Here is an 18,018-nt window from a genome sequence, read left to right on the forward strand (position 1 = left end):
TCACATCTGCATTAGCACATGAGACTGCAGTCATGTCTGGGTCACCCCCAAGGAATTTTTATCGTAAAAATCTGACCTCTTTGCCACAGGAGATGTTGGTGGCTGAGAAGTGGGAGGGAAGACCATGAGCCACACATAATGGGGTAAGCTTGAAGACTTCAGCCTGTTGCACGCTGATGTAAAAGGCACCTACTCCCTCTTCAGCAGGACAGGGTCAAAATGCTTCTGCCACAGCAGACCTCCTTGGCCAAGTCATCCCATGACATGGCCAGAGATGGATTTAGAGTAAAAGGAAACTCTGGAGGTTGCTTAGCTCAACGTCCTGTTCAAGGCATGTCTCCGAATAATAACAAGTCCTCTCATCCAAGGATGTGGATCCAGAGCCCAGTGATACGTTTGGCTGTGTGGTGTGTGCACATGGTACATGCACATCACTGGTGTGAATTTACACAACTCTAAGTAACATCTACTCCTCTCTTCCTTTACTCCCAATAGCATTAACCAGTATGATCTCTTTCTCCCACACCAGCTTAAGGGATGATGTTTTAAGATCCTATCTTCTACCCCTCTTCCCACTTCCGTACACATGCCCGTGTCATACCCACTCATGAAGCACTAGCCCAGACTTGTCTGATCCTTCAGTAACTTTGCTGGAGGCTCAGACATACTATCTGGGTTGAGAGTGAAGTACAAAGAATTTGAGAGGAGACACAAAGTGAGCAGGTCAGTGTCTTGTGACCTGTCCTTATCGCTCTGGTGAAAGCAGCCAGGAGACCTTTGCCAAACTGCACACTGAATTTCACACACTGAGGGCAATACGGCTTTCCAGTTTACAGGAATAAAGACACAAACCACTCAGGGAGTGTGTCCTGGAAGCAGCTCAGATGTGCAGCAGAAATCAGGTCAATCTTCTTTTCAAGTGACATCAGAACCTTGGGCATAGCCAAGCCGTTGTCATTTCTTATTGCCAAATCCTGTGTGCTCTGTATGTCTGTGTGCATAACATGCTATGTTTTTCTTAAGGGTACTCTCTAAGCCAAATCTATTTTAGGATTCTCCCCAAGACACTGTAGTTTAGATCTAGTTTTATGACTAACCAGGGTTTCTATGTGGGGCAAATGAAAACCGACAGCTTAGGACACAGCTGTCAAGACCAAGTCTACTTGACTACCAGCCATATTTCCTGGTCCAGAAGAGAAGTGCTTTTCTGCTTCTCTTTCCTATAGTCAGCAGGATGGGCTATATATCCATTAAGCCATCAATGAGAGCAGCAAATTTACTCTGTTTCGTTCACCACACTTAGGAAAATTAGCACTCATTTGCAGAGTCACAATTTCATATCTCAGACAAAAACCTTGTGCTGCAGCATGGTTGCCTTCAGGAGGCAATGGGGAGACATTCCAGCCTGGGACAAGACAAGCTGGCCCCACGCTGGCCCCAAGAGTGGCAATGCTCTGGCACCTTTGTTCTGGCCCCAAGAATAGGGAGGGAATGGCTGGTGACAAAGTACACCCTGGAGGACTGCAGTATATCATCGTAATGGACAAATGTGCTGATACAAGTGCTCATTTTATCACACCTGATTAGGGGTTTAGTGCTCACATAGTTTAAACATTAATGTTTGCCTGTTTAAGCAATGTGCCCTAGTGCAGCCTGGCCATAGAGGTAGTCACCATGACTGAGTTTGGAGATTTTATAAGTGCTGTGGGGGAGTTTGGGCCATATCAGAAGTGGCTGGTACTGTTCCTCTCCCTCCCACTGCTTCTTAATCCTTTCCAAATGATTGGCCAAGTGTTCATGGTTGTGGATGTGCCTCATCACTGCGACACCAGCTGGATCCGTGCCATCGCCCCCAACCTGACGGAGGAAGAGCAGCTGAACCTCACCCTGCCCCGGGACGCGGACGGGGCGTACGAGCAGTGCTCCATGTACTCGCCGGTGGACTGGGACCTCACCTCCATTGTGGCGTACGGCCTGAATGCCACAGAGAAATGCAGCAGTGGCTGGGTGTACCCCTCAGCACAGCCGCCGTCCCTGCTGACCGAGGTCTGTAATTGTCTTTTGACGCGCCAGGGACATGGAAGGGAAGGGATGGGCATATTCTGTCCTGTAGTTTGGTAAACCAATGCCAGCTGTGGTGCAGTCAGGCTGAGATTTACACCAGGCACTGGGGGACCTTGGTTCCATCACACAAATCACATCTGTAATCCTTGGGAGGTTGTTGCAGGAAAAGCACGATGCAGATGCCCAGAGGGACCACAGGCAGAGATGGTAGGGGTTTGAGTCCAGCACATGCTCTGCCCACCATCCCTCCCCTTTCCAGTATCCAGGCCCTTGAACCCATGATGTATCTTGCCTGGAGTGACCTTTAGGGTCTCCGTGCCACAGTTCCCTTATTCTTCAGCCTGGTTCTCCTCACATCACCTTCCCTGTGGAAGACATTTACCTTCCAAGAGATTGTCATTGATATTTCTGGGGCCTCCAGAGACCTTCAGAGCTGCAACAAGACATCCTATGGGCCATGCAATTGAGCAAAGGCTCTGTCTGTCAGCATCCCCAACTTCTCCCTCTCTGGACCTCTGTTCCTCTCTCACCTTCCCTCATTCCTCCCTTCTTTCTCCCTCCCTCTCTCTCCCCACTCCCAGCTCCAGCACTTTCTCAGGAGTACCTTCCTCTGAGCTGAAACCAGAGGAGAGAGTCCAGCCTCTGGCGTTTGCAAAGGCTCCTTGAGGTCCCTGGAGCACTGTGTCCATTTCACAGCCAGCTTCTCTAGAGGCTCCTCAGCAGCTGCTGCATCCCTTCCCACTCCTACATCAGTCTTCCTTTACCAGAGAAAACACCGCTCTCCTGCCCTCCTCATCCTTCCACCCTGTCCTGCTGTTGCAGCCAGAGAAGCAGGCTGCTAGGACTCATCCCAAGGTCCCACTTGAAGCAAAACTTGCCAACCAGAAGGTTTTCTCAGGGATGCCTGGTCTGGAGGGGAGTCCTGCAGGTCCCAGAGCTTGGGAGATGTGCACCATGATGACGAGGCAGGCTGAGCGTCTCGTATGCCTGTCCCACCTCTGACTTGTGTCCTACGTGCACACCATGGAGGCTCGTGTCCCTGGGGGTGGGTTCTCTGCTCCGAGGGGCTGGAGCAAGAGCTCAGACACCCAGCTCCTAGGTCCACCATGGACCAGAAAGGTTTCCCACCCTCAGAAAGCAGCTGGCATCTGTCAAGAGCAAAAGCATCTGTGTTTCCTTCCTCCAGTTTGACCTGGTGTGCGACAGGAAAGACCTGAATGACATCTCCCAGTCTGTCTACATGGTGGGGCTTCTCCTAGGAGCCATGATCTTTGGGCCACTAAGTGACAGGTGAGGAAACATAGCCACCTTCCCAGAGTTATTGTCCAGCACCCAGAGAGTTCAGGTTGTCCACGCACTGAGCATGAAATAGTCCCTCCGCAGGACTCAATCCTTTGCCTGAGCAAGGGCATCTGGGGCCACCTGACATGTCTGTAGATGCCTGAGGGTTGAAAAGAGAGGGAGGAAGATACAGACTTATGGGGCGGTCCTTCAGGAATCACAGGTCTAGCCCCAACTCGTGTCTGAGCTACCCAAGGCTTTCTCCAGGAATCCCAGAAACCTACATTTGGGCACAGAGTTGGACCTACCTTCAGCTGTGTTAACCAGACCATGTGTCCCTCCTTCCTGCGACTCTGCTCGGCTCATGGTGACCCGAACCAAAGACCACACAGGGGACATGGAAAGGAGAAAGGAACAGCATGTGTACAGGGTGCCCCACAGGGGAACCAGCACTACAGTCCATTTCACCGCTCTCGAGGGACCTGGGGGCCCTTCAATGGCTGGTTTCTTTAGAAGCGTCTCCTTTTGCCTTTGCTAACACTGCTACGGGTCAAAAGTGGATATGCTGCTTTTCCTGCTGGTTGCTTTTTGGGACATATAGAGGAGCTTGGTTCACATGGATGTCAAATCTCCTCTGGTGTGAATGGTTCTCAGATCACTTTGTATTCCTCCTGGGCTCTTCCCCATCCCCATGGAGTCTCTCCAAATACCAACTGTGTCTTCCCTCTTCCTCCACAGGATAGGCCGTCGGCCAATCTTTCTGATCTCCATCCTCCTCCAGGGCTTGTTTGGTGTAGGAACTGCATTTGTGCCCCATTTCTATGTGTACATGGCCTTCAGATGTGTCGTAGGGGCTTCGGTATCAGGAATTCTGATTACCACCTTGGCCTTGGGTGAGTAGGATGCCCTTGCCCTGAGGCAGACAGATGTGGCCTCACAAGATGCAATAAATATAGTCCTGCATGTTTTGAAAAGGGTGACCCTGAACCTTCATTCTTCTTCTCAGCTACAGAATGGGTTGGTGTCTCCTCCCGGCCAAAGGCAGTGCTTATTTCTCACTGTTTTGTTGCCATCGGACAGATGCTTTTGGCTGGCTTGAGTTACGGTATTCGCAACTGGAGGCTACTGGAGATTGCAGGATCTGCTCCTATATTTGCCCTTTTCTTCTACATCTGGTAAGCAGGAGCAGGGCAGAGCTTCTTGCAGACATGACAGCAGTGGATGTGAGGGGTGGCAGTGAAGAGGCAGCAGCTCAGGAGCAGGCTGGGTCTTTCCCATTATAGTGCAGATGCTGGAGGGACTTCTGCAGAGCTCAGCACACCTTCCTGGGGCACTGGACCCCTGAGAGTAGCACCTGCTTTGCTTCAGGTCCTCAAATGTGGCCTTTGGGACCTAAATGTAGGCCTGGAAAACCTGACCTGAGGAGGTACTTAGACCCATCCATCACATGTGATGCCCATGGCTTGCTGGATGTGGTTACAGGGAGCTGGGCTGTGGGGAAACTCAGCAGGTCACGGCAGCATCTCCTGATTTCATCTCCTTGGCAGGGTGCTACCAGAATCAGCTCGGTGGCTGGTGACAAAAGGCAGAATAGAAGAAGCTAAGAAGGTCCTTCAGAAGGCAGCATCCATCAACAAGCGCACCATCCCACCACGACTCCTTGAGCAGGTACCTGCAAAGGCATGCAGAACTGCTGGTTGTCTTCAGAGCTGTTCCGCTGCGCTTGGGTTTGTAGCAGCCATTGGAGCTGAGGTCATCCGATAAGCAGCTTTCCATGCCTGCTGGGGATGATTTGGGGATGGACGGTGGGTGACTCCAGCCTCAGCTGCATTGCACGGCGACAAGGTCGGGGAAGAGGCACAGCTTCTGCTGAGGCTCAGCCTGGGGCTTTCTGGAGTCCACCTTGGGATATGGAAAGGACCCAAATGCTTCCCTGGCTTTCCTTCAGTGAGGACTGCAGGAGTGTTGAGGATGAGCATGAGGTCTCTCTTTAGTCTGTGGTTTTCCACGGATAAACGCCCAAAGCAGGAGTTACCTCCTTGCCCACCGCAAAGTCCCTACACTGGGGAAATGTTCATGCCGAGGAACCTCTTAGTCACCAAAATCTGCTGCGCTGGGCACCCAGAGCCCAGGCACAGGAGCCCAGCCCCACCGGGCTGCCTTCCCTCCCAGAGCAGTTGGGGGTCACAAGCCCGTCCTGCTGAGGCTTTCCTTTGAGTGCAGATGGAAAAGGAGCTAGCCATGGGTTTCCTTGGCTTGGTTTCACTCTTTGGCTTTCTGCATTTTGAAGTTGAAGCCTGAGACACAGACCAAGTCTGGAAGCACTCTGGATCTCTTTCGGAAGAAGCACCTCCGGAAGGTGACTTTAATCATGTCGTGCACCTGGTAAGACATTCTCTAGTCCTCTCTTTCCAAACTTTTAGGTGAAGAAAAGAATTGATTCAGGGTTGAAAAGTACTGTAAATTCACTTCATGTGATTTTTGGGGTCATGTTTATGTCTACGTGTTCATCTGCTATCTTTCTGTCTCCCCATACCGGACCAGATCTACCGTGTCTGGGCATGGGAAGAAGCTGATTATTCAAGATGCTGCGGGTTTTGTGAGAAAAGCTGGAGTAATTCTGGCTTTTGGCAATCCCTGGGCCTTCAGGTAGTTTTGTGTCCCCCTAAAGTTCTGGATGCAGTCTAAAAGTCTAAAATCATATGGATCCATATGAGGATCCGTACTGCTTCATCTCATGTAACCACATCCCACAGAATTGCCATGGGTGGTGACTAGAAGCAAAACAGAGATTGCTAGGAGTTTAAATAAGTTGTGTGTGGTCTAGCCCCCCTAATTTTTGAGGATAAACCCCTGGAAAACCCATCTGGTTACATGTTCTATTCCGCTTTACTTGAATTTCAGGTTTGCAGTCAGCCTTGTCTACTATGGGCTGAGCCTTAGTGTGACAAGTTTAGGTCTGGACATCTACCTGACACAGTTTGCCTTTGGGGCGGTGGAGTTACCGGCTCGGTTTTGCTGCATTTTCCTGCTGCAGTGGTTTGGGAGGAAGAAAACCCAGGCTGTTCTCCTGCTGCTGTCTGGCCTGATGTGTCTTGTCATCACTGGCATCCCTGAAGGTGAACAACCTCTTCCCAAGCCAAGAGCACAGCTGGGTTCAGACCCATCCTCCCAGCCAAGCTGGCCGCAGACCCACACTCACTCCCAGGGGCTGAACTTGCCTTGAGTGCCACAGCCCGAGGGGCTGTGCTCCCAGTGTGCTGGCTTCCTCTCTGCATGACTTTCATCTCCTTCAGAGCTGTGCCTGGCCCTTCTACAGCTCCTGGCCCTTGGCAGGCAGCGTCCATTACACACCACCACCCATAGACACCACCACCTCTTCTCAGAAAGATGTAGCAGAAGAGGCATTTTAAAAGCCACCATGTCTCTCTTCTTTAGATGAACAGGAAAAGCAAATGCCCCCTCCCCTTACCTGTTTCTGCCTACACGTCGCCTCAGTCTGTACCCTCACCCCTGCTGCTGTGCCACTGCTGTGAGTAAGGCTGAAGGAAAGAGAGGGCATACACAATGCTTTCAAGCTCACAGACATGATATTTCCAGTCAAGCACTCCCCGAAGACCTGCAGTGGCTCCATGGCTCACTCCAGTTGCATATTTAGGAAACGTCCAAGGCCTCAGGAGAAATGTGGGTTCTCTTTGCCAATTGTCCAGAGGGTGTTTTCCAGGAAAGGGTGCACTAGGGATGATTTCCAGTAGGTTAGGTGGTAGATTTGCTTGGTAAGTCCATTAGAAAGGGCTGTCTGAAGAAATCCCACTGCAGACACCTTTGGTCTCAACTGAACTTTCTCCATGGAGGTCACAGCAGCAGTCTCTCCTCCTACCCTCAGACCAGCCCATGGCAACCACTGTTCTGGCCATCATCGGCAAGTTTACAGCCACGGCCTCCTTCTCCACCTCCTATGTCTACTCCGCAGAGCTCTTCCCCACAGTTGTCAGGTGAGGCCTCCCCATGCATCGGAGCTTCCCTCCACCATGGCTGGTGGCAGTGGCAGGGCAAGAGCACAGTTGTCCCCATGGCCACACTCAGTCCCATGGTGGCCCAGGGGATGCTGAGCCCTGCCCGCACCTCCCTATGCCCCTCTCTCCTGCAGGCAGACCGGCGTGGGGCTGTGCTCGATGTCGGCGCGGGTGGCGGGGATCATGGCCCCGTTGATCCGCCTCCTGGGCCAGTACCACTGGGCCATCCCCATGGCCATCTTCGGGAGTGCCCCCGTGGTGGGGGGGCTGCTCTGCATCCTGCTGCCTGAGACCCACGGCGCCGACCTGGCAGACGACATGGGGGCAGCTGCCCCCTAGCTGAGGTGGGTGCCTGGAGACCTAAATTTAAAGCAAAAAAAATCCAAAACTGCAAATTTAAGGCAAAGAGAAACATGTCAGAAACCAGGATGGAAACAGTTTAATCTCTCTCTTTCCTTCTTGTCTTCAGCAGCAGGAAACTGGAAATTTTGTCAAAGAGAGACACCAGGGAGGATGGAGTAGACTTGGAGAAGGACGCCTCCAGATGCTCGGAGAGGAACTGATGAATGGACAGGCATATACTAAAGGTCTAGTCTTATCCAATCTTTCTAAAAGCAGACCAATGAGGCATTGCTGTCTGGAAACTGGTCTTTCAGGTGATCAACAAAATACTTGTGGTCAGAGGGAGACGAGATCTGTGTCACTCTGCGTTTGGAAAAGATGCACTTCAAACTGTTCCTGAAACCCAGCCTGTTATGCCTGGCTGCGCGAGTCCCCCCGACGTGTTTCCCAGTCCTTTGCAAACTGGTACCCGTGGAACCGTCCCTGTCGTGTTTTACAGCAATAAAGAATCGCCAGTAGAGTGGTAGTACTGGGCAAGCGAGCGCCGGGCTGTGTCCCTCCTGCACTAATCGCTTGGGTCGTCAGCCTTCTCGTTGGCCCAAGCCTCAACGTTTGATCAGGATGTCACTGAAACCCTGTCACACACGTATTTAGCTTTTATTTCGATGTGGTGTTGAATTTGAGTTTCTACATGAATAATATAAATTATACTCTGAGTTTGATAAGAGACACTTGTAATGCAATATGTGAATAATAAATGGTGTTGATTTTTTTCTCCTACTGTTTCACAGTTGGCCTTTGTAACTGCTCTGGGCTCTGGAGTGTTTTCTACACAGAACTTGTAAGCCTGTAATTTAACACACAGATGGAAACGTGTTTGGTTTCCATCAGCCACAAACAATGCAGAAACAGAGTGTTAAAGCGGAATGACTGAGTTCAATTAGGACTTTTTTTTATTTTCAAGTCTTCCGATGAACAATCTATATTTTTCTCTACTAGCAGCTGTGGAATTATCCTGAATTGTGTGGTGTACACTGCAGTTCAATGTCAGTTAAACTGAGTGGGAAACTGGACAGCTTTCCCCAGTCATGGTCAGCCTTTAACAGTGACCTTGGCTGGCTGCTGCCAGCTCAGCCACAACATTTTAATGTCATCTAGTGTCACACAAAAGAAAGAGAAGGGTGGCCTCCTCTACTGCACTACTTGTTTGCAAGTAGAGAATATATTTGGCACCCTTTCATGAAGCTGCCTCCTCAAACCACAGCACTATTCTTAGTCGAAGAAGAAGGCTGGTCACTCAGGTTTGTAGCATCCTTTTGTTTCTGATTGCTTTGTGCTGTAGTAAATGGTGTTTTGAAGGCTGGGGTGTCCCGTGTCCGGGCCAGACATACCTGGAGGTGATATTCGTTTTGTGCTTTGGTTTTGATGCACAAAATCTCCCCAGTATCACATGGGACCTGGCCATGGCTGGAGATGGGGCAGGGCATATGCAGGATCTGGGCTTTGGCACTGGCTTATTGCACAGAATCATGAGAGCAGTATTAATGCTGCTTCTCCTCACCTCTTCAGCCATTCCCTGCTGAGTCCCTTTCTGCAAGCTTTGCTCTGGTCATGGACCTGGCGCCTTCCCAGCATGGGGTTGGGAGGAAGGAGAGGACGATCAGCCTGGATATAAGGAAGAAATTTTTTACCATGAGGGTGGTGAAACACTGGCACAGGTTGCCCAGAGAGGTGGTAGATGCCCCATCCTTTTGAAACATTCAAGGCCAGGCTGGATGGGGCTCTGAGCAACCTGATCTGGTTGGAGATGTCCCTGCCCATGGCAGGGGGGATGGACTAAATGACCTTTAAAGGCCCCTTCCATCCCAAAGCATTCTGTGATTCCATTGGACATCCTCCCATTTCTGCTGAGCTGGGCAAAACATTGTGAATCAAGCTATTCAGGTGCTCTTCAGCCAAAAGTGCACCATCCAGTGGTCTTCAAACTAACCAGGTGCAGTGGTCTAGAGAAGAGCAGATGAAATGGATCTTCAGCCTACTGGAGGCATGAATGAGAAGGAAGCAGAAGTACATCAGATGTGCTTGGACACCTTTATTTATGAAGTGAGCTGAAACAGAGTCTCAGAGCAGAATTCCCAAAAGGAGCCGTGGTTCACTGAACAACTGTGCATTTTGCTCCAAGCTCTTCCCTCAGCTTTTACCTTCAACGCCTTATTTTCCATAAAAGCCTGAAGAAGGCAGCCCCCAGCCTTTGCCAAGGAAAGAGTGCCCTTGGGCAAAGGACCGAGCTCCTCTATACTCAGGGCCGCTGAACAGGAGCACCACAGCAAATCCTTTGCAAAGCAATGCCAGAGAGAAGATGGAACCACAGGGAGCCCCTCCTGATGGGGCATTGTCACATGTCACTGATTTTATCCAAAACTCTGTCTTCGTCAAAGAAGACATTTCTGTGGAGTACTTTGATCCATGACAACAAGGAGAAGAAATAAAGTCTGCTTTAAAACTTCCTGACACTACCAGAAAATAGCCTTTGAGCTATATACAGACAAAGCTGGAACACCACCACTTCTGGGATTCATCTGTACCAAGCCAATGGTAAAAAAAAGTCATCAAGAGGAGGCGAAGCACAGGAAAAGCACAGATTTTTTCCTTCATAGTATAAGACAAAAGTGGTCCCCAACCATTTAAAGACATGGATACAGCAAGAAGGAATAGACTGGAACAGAGTAGAATAGACCTGATAGTTCCCAGAAAGATTTGCACTTTCGTCTAAGAGATCAACTGCCACAACATCTCTCAGTTTCTTGGAACAGACAAATTAATGTGGTCCTACACCACAGCCCGACAGCACAATTTTCCATGCACAAAGCATTATGACATGCTTTAATTCAAAGCCACCAGCACTAAGGCAAAAATTCTGCTGCCTGTTAGACATCCTTGCTCACTGCTTGCTGCTTTTTCCATCACATCTTTTTTGTCTCAGCTGAGTGCCTCAAATTTAAAAAAAAAAATAAAATAAAGGGAGTGTTTTTAAGAGAGGGTGAGAAGATCATGCTAGACAGTCAAGAGAAATCACTTCTTCTTGCAAGTGTGAGATTGTTTTCAGTGCTGCATCTGCTCTGGTTTTTCTCTTTAGTGAGCACAGTACTCTGTTGCAAGTCTACTCAATGCTCTAGCAGGTGTCTCACTTGCACAAAGTTTACAGTCTCACGTTCCTGGAGACGGGACAGGAAAAAGGAAGAGAAAATGTTGCCATCATCCTGGTTTCTGGTTTCTTTCTTTTTTCCCTTAAATGAAAACCATCAGATTTGCTCCAGCAAGAGCAATGTTGAACACCAGAGACAGCACGCAGTGCCTGAAGACAAGCTATAGAGGGAGATACAGGAAGGCAAAAAAGACAAGGAAAACCAAGAATTGGCCGTGACTGCTTGAGAGGTGGTGATGTCCTGCAAATGGAGTCCCTGCCTGTCCTCAGTGTCGGCACAGCACTAGGTTGCATTTAGCTACAGCCTCTTGCAGGCTCAGCTAGAAGTGAGTGGTCTTTATGTATTCATTGTCTTGGCCACCATCTTTTCCTTTCACGTGTCCATTTTCAGAGCTGCTGTTGGCATTTTCACAGACCTAATGAAAGGGAAAAGAGTTTAAAAGCAAAAAAAGACCCGTTATGAGCTGATGGAAGCCTTCTCTGAGACATGCAGCTGTTAGCAACCTGGTTTCCCATTCACCACTCTCTCTCTGGGATCCCACAGACACCCTTCTCCCAGCAAAAGTATTGGGGTGCAATTCTACCCTGTCCCACGGGCAATGGGGTGCTGGGAGGTACACAAGGCTGAAAGCCAGAGGACATGGCTACAAGGCACCTTCCCTGGTGCAAGGACAGGTGGGGAGCCAAGCGAAGCACTGACTGCTCCTGAAGTCCTCCCATTCCAAGGACAGGAACGAAGGGAAGACCACCATGGGCAGGGTTATGGGGCCTCCTCCCCGCTCTCTGCAGTGGAGCAGCCCCGCTCCCTGCCTTCCGACCATTGTAAGCCCTTGAAGAACCCCCCAGCCCCAGCCCATGTAATGCCAACGGCCTCCCACAGTGCTGGCATCCCATGTCCTTGCCCAAAAGGCAGCACGGGCACCGCCGGGGACCCACCTCAGCTGGGGGGCGGCCGCCCTCTGTGTCATCCACCAGGTCAGTGCCACGGGTCTCAGGCAGAAGGACGCAGAGCAGCCCCCCCACCACGGGGGCACTCCCGAAGATGGCCATGGGGATGGCCCGGTGGTACTGGCCCAGGAGATGGATCAGTGGGGCTATGATCGCGGCCACCCGCGCCGACATCGAGCACAGCCCCACGCCAGTCTGCCTGCAGGAGAGAGGGGCATAGGGAGGTGCGGGCAGGGCTCAGCATCCCCTGGGCCACCATGGGACTGAGTGTGGCCATGGGGACAACTGTGCTCTTGCCACACCACTGCCGCCAGCCATGGCAGAGGGAATCCCCAATGTGTGGGGAGGCCTCACCTGATGACCGTGGGGAAGAGCTCTGCGGAGTAGACATAGGAGGTGGAGAAGGAGGCCGAGGCAGTAAACTTGCCGATGATGGCCAGAACAGTGGTTGCCATGGGCTGGTCTGAGGGTAGGAGGAGAGACTGCTGCTGTGGGACAAGGGAGGGCCAAACACCACTCGGGGATGGAGGCTGGGGATACACGGCGACAACTGTGTTGCCTGCAGGGAGCCATCGCCTCTGAACAGTGCCTGAACGTGGACTGAGGAGCAGCTCCGGCCTGGGGCCCACCTTCAGCACACTTTGCATCCATCATCTCACCTCCCCACGTATTAATTTTCCTAGAGGACAACTCTGCTAATAGGTGGCCTACCAGGTTCAGCTCTACCCTCTCCTATCACAATCAGCAGGCAACAGTGTGCTGATCAGAATGGGCCTTGGGGAGTGGACCAAGTCCCTTGTGGCCATAGCACCAGGGTCAGCTCAAGCCCTGAGAGATGTGAGCCGGCCTGGTTGAGAGGACAGGACCTGCACCAGCAAGGGAAGGGTTGGGGCTCTGTGCCTCCCTGTCCCAGAGATTGTCCTCTCAGGATGGGAAGAGGTTGTTCACCTTCAGGGATGCCAGTGATGATCAGACACACCAGGCCACTCAGCAGCAGGAGAACGGCCTGGGTTTTTTTCCTCCCGAACCACTGCAGCGTGAAGATACAACCAACACGGGCTGGGATTTCCACTGCTCCAAACGCAAGCTGTGTCAGGTAGATGTCCAGACCAAAATTTGTCACGTTCAGACTCAGTCCATAGTAGACAAAGCTGTTCACAAACCTGAAAGCCGGGCAGGGTGGCACTGAGCATATCTATTCGCCATGAGCAAGTACAATATTGATCTCCAATGACATTTTGACGAAGCCACAGTATTTCCAAGGGGACATAAAACCAGACTAATACCACGGGACTGCCAAAGCTGGAATGGCTCTAACCTTTCCAACAAACCACATAGCATCTTGAATAACCAGAAACAGAAATATTCATCAATAACACCCAGAAATTATGAGGTGAATTTACAGTTATGACTAGCTGTCAATCGTTTCTTTTCTTCACCTAGAAGTTTGGAAAGAGAGGACTAGAGAATGTCTTACCAGGTGCACGACATGATTAAAGTCACCTTCCGGAGGTGCTTCTTCCGAAAGAGATCCAGAGTGCTTCCAGACTTGGTCTGTGTCTCAGGCTTCAACTTCAAAATGCAGAAAGCCAAAGAGTGAAACCAAGCCAAGGAAACCCATGGCTAGCTCCTTTTCCATCTGCACTCAAAGGAAAGCCTCAGCAGGACGGGCTTGTGACCCCCAACTGCTCTGGGAGGGAAGGCAGCCCGGTGGGGCTGGGCTCCTGTGCCTGGGCTCTGGGTGCCCAGCGCAGCAGTTTTTGGTGACTAAGAGGTTCCTCGGCATGAACATTTCCCCAGTGTAGGGACTTTGCGGTGGGCAAGGAGGTAACTCCTGCTTTGGGCGTTTATCCGTGGAAAACCACAGACTAAAGAGAGACCTCATGCTCATCCTCAACACTCCTGCAGTCCTCACTGAAGGAAAGCCAGGGAAGCATTTGGGTCCTTTCCATATCCCAAGGTGGACTCCAGAAAGCCCCAGGCTGAGCCTCAGCAGAAGCTGTGCCTCTTCCCCGACCTTGTCGCCGTGCAATGCAGCTGAGGCTGGAGTCACCCACCGTCCATCCCCAAATCATCCCCAGCAGGCATGGAAAGCTGCTTATCGGATGACCTCAGCTCCAATGGCTGCTACAAACCCAAGCGCAGCGGAACAGCTCTGAAGACAACCAGCAGTTCTGCATGCCTTTGCAGGTACCTGCTCAAGGAGTCGTGGTGGGATGGTGCGCTTGTTGATGGATGCTGCCTTCTGAAGGACCTTCTTAGCTTCTTCTATTCTGCCTTTTGTCACCAGCCACCGAGCTGATTCTGGTAGCACCCTGCCAAGGAGATGAAATCAGGAGATGCTGCCGTGACCTGCTGAGTTTCCCCACAGCCCAGCTCCCTGTAACCACATCCAGCAAGCCATGGGCATCACATGTGATGGATGGGTCTAAGTACCTCCTCAGGTCAGGTTTTCCAGGCCTACATTTAGGTCCCAAAGGCCACATTTGAGGACCTGAAGCAAAGCAGGTGCTACTCTCAGGGGTCCAGTGCCCCAGGAAGGTGTGCTGAGCTCTGCAGAAGTCCCTCCAGCATCTGCACTATAATGGGAAAGACCCAGCCTGCTCCTGAGCTGCTGCCTCTTCACTGCCACCCCTCACATCCACTGCTGTCATGTCTGCAAGAAGCTCTGCCCTGCTCCTGCTTACCAGATGTAGAAGAAAAGGGCAAATATAGGAGCAGATCCTGCAATCTCCAGTAGCCTCCAGTTGCGAATACCGTAACTCAAGCCAGCCAAAATCATCTGTCCGATGGCGAAACAGCAGTGAGAAATAAGCACTGCCTTTGGCCGGGAGGAGACACCAACCCATTCTGTAGCTGAGAAGAAGAATGAAGGTTCAGAGTCATCCATGCAAGTGATTTACCCTGATGCAAAGGTGTTTCCCCTAGAGAAGAGCTCTCCTGGAGATGAGGAGAGGAGACCAGCAGTCAGAGCTCTGGCATCAGTCACACATGCAAGTCACCAGTGTTTGATGAGATGCGTCACCTCTCCTTATCGTCAGGGTGTCCTGGTCCTCTGCAAGAGGACATGAAGCTCAGGTACGTCGCCTCTCTGCTCTCAGCATCCACAGAGCCCCTCACTGGGGCAGAGCTGGGGCTCAAATCGGTCATGTCCCAGAGCCACTGGGCTCTCTCCCTGCACTGACCTCCTGAGCTGAGAGGCTGTCTCCTTGCCCTCCTCTGAGCACTGGCATGGGAGCACCTCACTCGGGGTTGAGGAGATGCCAAAGTGCCAAAGGACAGTGCAGAGCAAGACCTGCCCTCACTTCAGTGTTTTTCAAGTCGTACATGATGATTTTTTCTTTACAGACCTTTCATATTGCATCTTGAGAGGCCACATCTCTGCCTCAGGGCATGGGCATCCTACTCACCTAAGGCCAGTATCGTCATGGTGATCCCTGACACCGAAGCCCCCACGACACATCTGAAGGCCATGTACACATAGAAATGGGGCACAAAGGCAGTTCCTACACCAAACACACCCTGGAGCAAGACGGAAATCAGAATGACTGGCCGGCGGCCGATCCTGAGGAGGAAGAGGGAAAACATAGTTGGTATTTAGAGAGACCTCAGGGAGATGGGGAAGAGCCCGGTGGGTTACACAGTGATTGTATCGTCTTCTCTTGAGGGTGATGAGGCTCAGACTGGACTCCCAGTTGACATGTGAGCACCCCGCATACATGCTGTTCCCTTCTCCCTTCCACCCGCCCCGTGGCCATGTCCTCACGGGACCTGAGGACTTTGGTCAGGGTCCCTGTTAGTGAGGAGCAGTGACAAAATGCACAGGGTGCAGTGACCAGCCAGGTTGGGAGCAGTGTGCTGCTCTGTGCGCTGCTGGCTTCGCACAGGCCCTGGACGGGTGGTTGTGTCCCCTCACCTGTCACTTAGCGGCCCAAAGATCATGGCTCCTAGGAACAGCCCCACCATGTAGATGGACTGGGAGATGGCATTCAGGTCCTTCCTATCACACACCAGGTCAAACTGGAGGAAGGAAACACAGATGCTTTTGTTCTCGACAGGCTCCAGATGCTTTCTGATCCCACCTCCAAGGATGTGAGTCTTCATGGTGTGCACATAGCACAAAAGTCAGTGGTGGGACAAGGCCGTGGGGCCCTCAGTGGTGCCCCTCTCCCAAGCACTGGGACCTGTCAGACACCCCTCCAGCCCAGATGTCCCCAGAGGACTCTCCTGGTTGGCAAGTTTTGCTTAAAGTGGGATTTGGGACAGAAGTCCCAGCACCTTGCTTCTCCTAGACTGCCTTCCCTCCCAAAGGAAAACGGATGAGTGCAACGCTGATTCCCAAGCCAAGCAGTTTCTGTTAAAGAGATGTTCTGCAACTGCCAGCATCCAGAAGGCATCTATAGAAAAAGTCACATAAGGAAGAGCATGTATAGGAGATATACAGAGAGGTCAGAAAGCACTGAAAGAAGTTTAGCGCTGCTCACTGGAGCACTGCTGGTGTTGCTGAAGCTCCTGGTGACTGTCAGATGCGTGGCTTTGCAAGCTCTCCTCTTCTCATCAAACCTGGTATCTCCGCACAGAGTGAGGAACTTGGGCTGTTTACAACAATCCTGAGTTGGAGTCTCCATGCTGAGACCCCGAGGCAGACACCCCACAGCTGCTCGCCCTGACAAGTTCCCCACCATGCATGGGAGGAGAAACCAAGCGCTGACCCCTGCCTCCTTCCCCTGGCCAGGGTGTCCAAAGCACAAAGCTGTACACAGGGACAAATTGGAAGGTTACCTTCAGTCTGCAGGGGGGCAGCTGGGGCAGGGAGACCCAAAAGGTCCCACCAGGAGCGATTAATGTCTCTACTGTCTCTGCCTGTGGCCCTGCTGACACCTATGTCGCAGCCAGCTTGCCTGCAGCCTCTCCAGGACCACACCTGGGGGCTGGGTGGTGGAGCTAAGGTCCTCAAAACACAGCTGATGTAAATATCAGCCCAGCCCAGTTGCACCATGGCCAGAACCAGCTTCAACTGAACTGCAGGACAGGGTGGCCGTTTGGGTGTCCCATCCCTTCCATGTCCCTGGCGCGTCAAAAGGCGATTACAGACCTCGGTCAGCAGGGACGGCGGCTGTGCTGAGGGGTACACCCAGCCACTGCTGCACTTCTCCGTGGCGTTCAGGCCATATGTCATGATGGAGATGAGGTCCCAGTCCACCGGCGAGTACATGGAGCACTGCTCGTACGCCCCGTCCGCGTCCCGGGGCAGGGTGAGGTTCAGCTGCTCTTCCTCCGTCAGGTTGGGGCCGACGGCACGGATCCAGCTGGTGTCGCAGCGATGCGGCACGTGTGGAACCATAAAAAGTTGGCAAAACTGGTGGAAAGCCACACTGAGGCATGGAAACAAGGTGAGCAGCACCAGCCATTTCTGAAACAGCCCAAACTCACCCACCGCTTTCAAAATGTCCCCAACCCCTGACATTGGCAGCTGCGTCTGGAACAGGACAGTGCTGGGACAGACTTCCCAGAGGGCTGGAATTAATTTTTAAACCTAAGATAAGCTTTGCAGTCATAGGCAGCCACCACAAATATGTGAAGTCAGGATAGACTTAATGCTTGATGTTTTACCTGTCCTAAGTACACTGTGTGATATATTAATCATCTCCGTGCCACTCACAAACATATGGTGCTGGCTGGAGCAGAAGAACCCCCTTTCAGGCAGCCTGGATCACCCCCTCTGCCAGGGCCAGGTGGCATTGACAGGGGAAAAGACTCTTCTCCAAAGCAACTGCAGGAGCTGCATTTGCTGAACCGCTGAGACGGTCCCCGGCAGTTCCACTCGGGCAAGCAAGGTTCAGAGGGGACAAGACAGCCCAGCGTGATGCAGAGCTGGGAGAAGTCCAGAGGAATAAAGGGAGTGATGCTAATGGGTGGGCAGAGCCGGAGGCGAGGAAGGGTGGCCGGTTGGCTGTGGTCCCGGGCGACAGGAGACTCCATTTCCTTCAGCTTTTGCAGTTCCCTGTGCATCCACGAGCAAGCAACACACGGGACGTCCGCCTTTCCCACCAGTTCTGGGGACCCCACAGGCTGGGAGGAGCCATATGCAGGGAAGACTTGGGGAAGGCATACAGGGATGGGAGAAACCTGACACAGAGCAATGCTGCTTGAGGCAGGTTT

At 51.9% G+C, this 18,018-nt stretch overlaps 2 protein-coding genes across 9 annotated transcripts; one reads left to right on the forward strand and one right to left on the reverse strand.

The window, feature by feature from the left end:
• Positions 1-304: 304 nt before the first annotated feature.
• LOC104021775 (solute carrier family 22 member 13) lies at positions 305-8,480 on the forward strand. 8 transcript variants are annotated; one of them, XR_015706336.1, is made up of 10 exons: positions 305-2,046; positions 3,251-3,354; positions 4,084-4,238; positions 4,352-4,520; positions 4,893-5,013; positions 5,636-5,730; positions 6,250-6,464; positions 7,200-7,340; positions 7,500-7,705; positions 7,831-8,480. XR_015706336.1 is itself a non-coding variant. In XM_087764506.1 (10 exons), exons 1-9 carry the CDS (start codon positions 1,675-1,677, stop codon positions 7,698-7,700), a joined length of 1,545 nt encoding a protein of 514 aa, XP_087620632.1. In that variant the 5' UTR covers positions 305-1,674; the 3' UTR covers positions 7,701-7,705; positions 7,831-8,480. The 8 variants fall into 8 exon arrangements, 5 of the variants coding, with proteins under 5 accessions (XP_087620632.1, XP_087620715.1, XP_087620863.1 ...); XR_015706341.1 differs by having other exon boundaries at positions 7,834-8,480; XM_087764506.1 differs by having other exon boundaries at positions 7,232-7,340; positions 7,496-7,705.
• A 1,294-nt stretch (positions 8,481-9,774) lies between these two features.
• On the reverse strand, positions 9,775-17,343 carry LOC104021754 (solute carrier family 22 member 13). Its single transcript, XM_009475355.2, has 10 exons — positions 16,952-17,343; positions 15,773-15,876; positions 15,267-15,421; positions 14,544-14,712; positions 14,051-14,171; positions 13,334-13,428; positions 12,805-13,019; positions 12,211-12,319; positions 11,845-12,055; positions 9,775-11,324 (listed from the first exon to the last, which is right to left on the reverse strand). The coding sequence occupies exons 1-10, from the start codon at positions 17,321-17,323 to the stop codon at positions 11,229-11,231; spliced, it is 1,647 nt and encodes a 548-aa protein (XP_009473630.2). The 5' UTR covers positions 17,324-17,343; the 3' UTR covers positions 9,775-11,228.
• Between the last annotated feature and the right edge of the window lie 675 nt (positions 17,344-18,018).

This window comes from Nipponia nippon, unplaced genomic scaffold (genome assembly GCF_047370975.1).
Source record: "Nipponia nippon isolate SJK-2023a ecotype South Korea unplaced genomic scaffold, ASM4737097v1 scaffold_1, whole genome shotgun sequence".
Classification (NCBI taxonomy): Eukaryota; Metazoa; Chordata; class Aves; order Pelecaniformes; family Threskiornithidae; genus Nipponia; species Nipponia nippon.

What these genes read in the sequence shown, in the direction of transcription:
- LOC104021775 (XM_087764506.1), top strand. Translation starts at nt 1,675, where the DNA reads ATGACTGAGTTTGGAGATTTTATAAGTGCTGTGGGGGAGTTTGGGCCA. An exon ending in CGCCGTCCCTGCTGACCGAG is followed by an intron (nt 2,047 to 3,250) that starts GTCTGTAATTGT and finishes TCCTTCCTCCAG; the next exon opens with TTTGACCTGGTGTGCGACAG. An exon ending in GATTACCACCTTGGCCTTGG is followed by an intron (nt 4,239 to 4,351) that starts GTGAGTAGGATG and finishes TCTTCTTCTCAG; the next exon opens with CTACAGAATGGGTTGGTGTC.
- LOC104021754 (XM_009475355.2), bottom strand. Translation starts at nt 17,323, where the DNA reads ATGTCAGGGGTTGGGGACATTTTGAAAGCGGTGGGTGAGTTTGGGCTG. An exon ending in CGCCGTCCCTGCTGACCGAG is followed by an intron (nt 15,877 to 16,951) that starts GTCTGTAATCGC and finishes TCCTTCCTCCAG; the next exon opens with TTTGACCTGGTGTGTGATAG. An exon ending in CATGACGATACTGGCCTTAG is followed by an intron (nt 14,713 to 15,266) that starts GTGAGTAGGATG and finishes TCTTCTTCTCAG; the next exon opens with CTACAGAATGGGTTGGTGTC.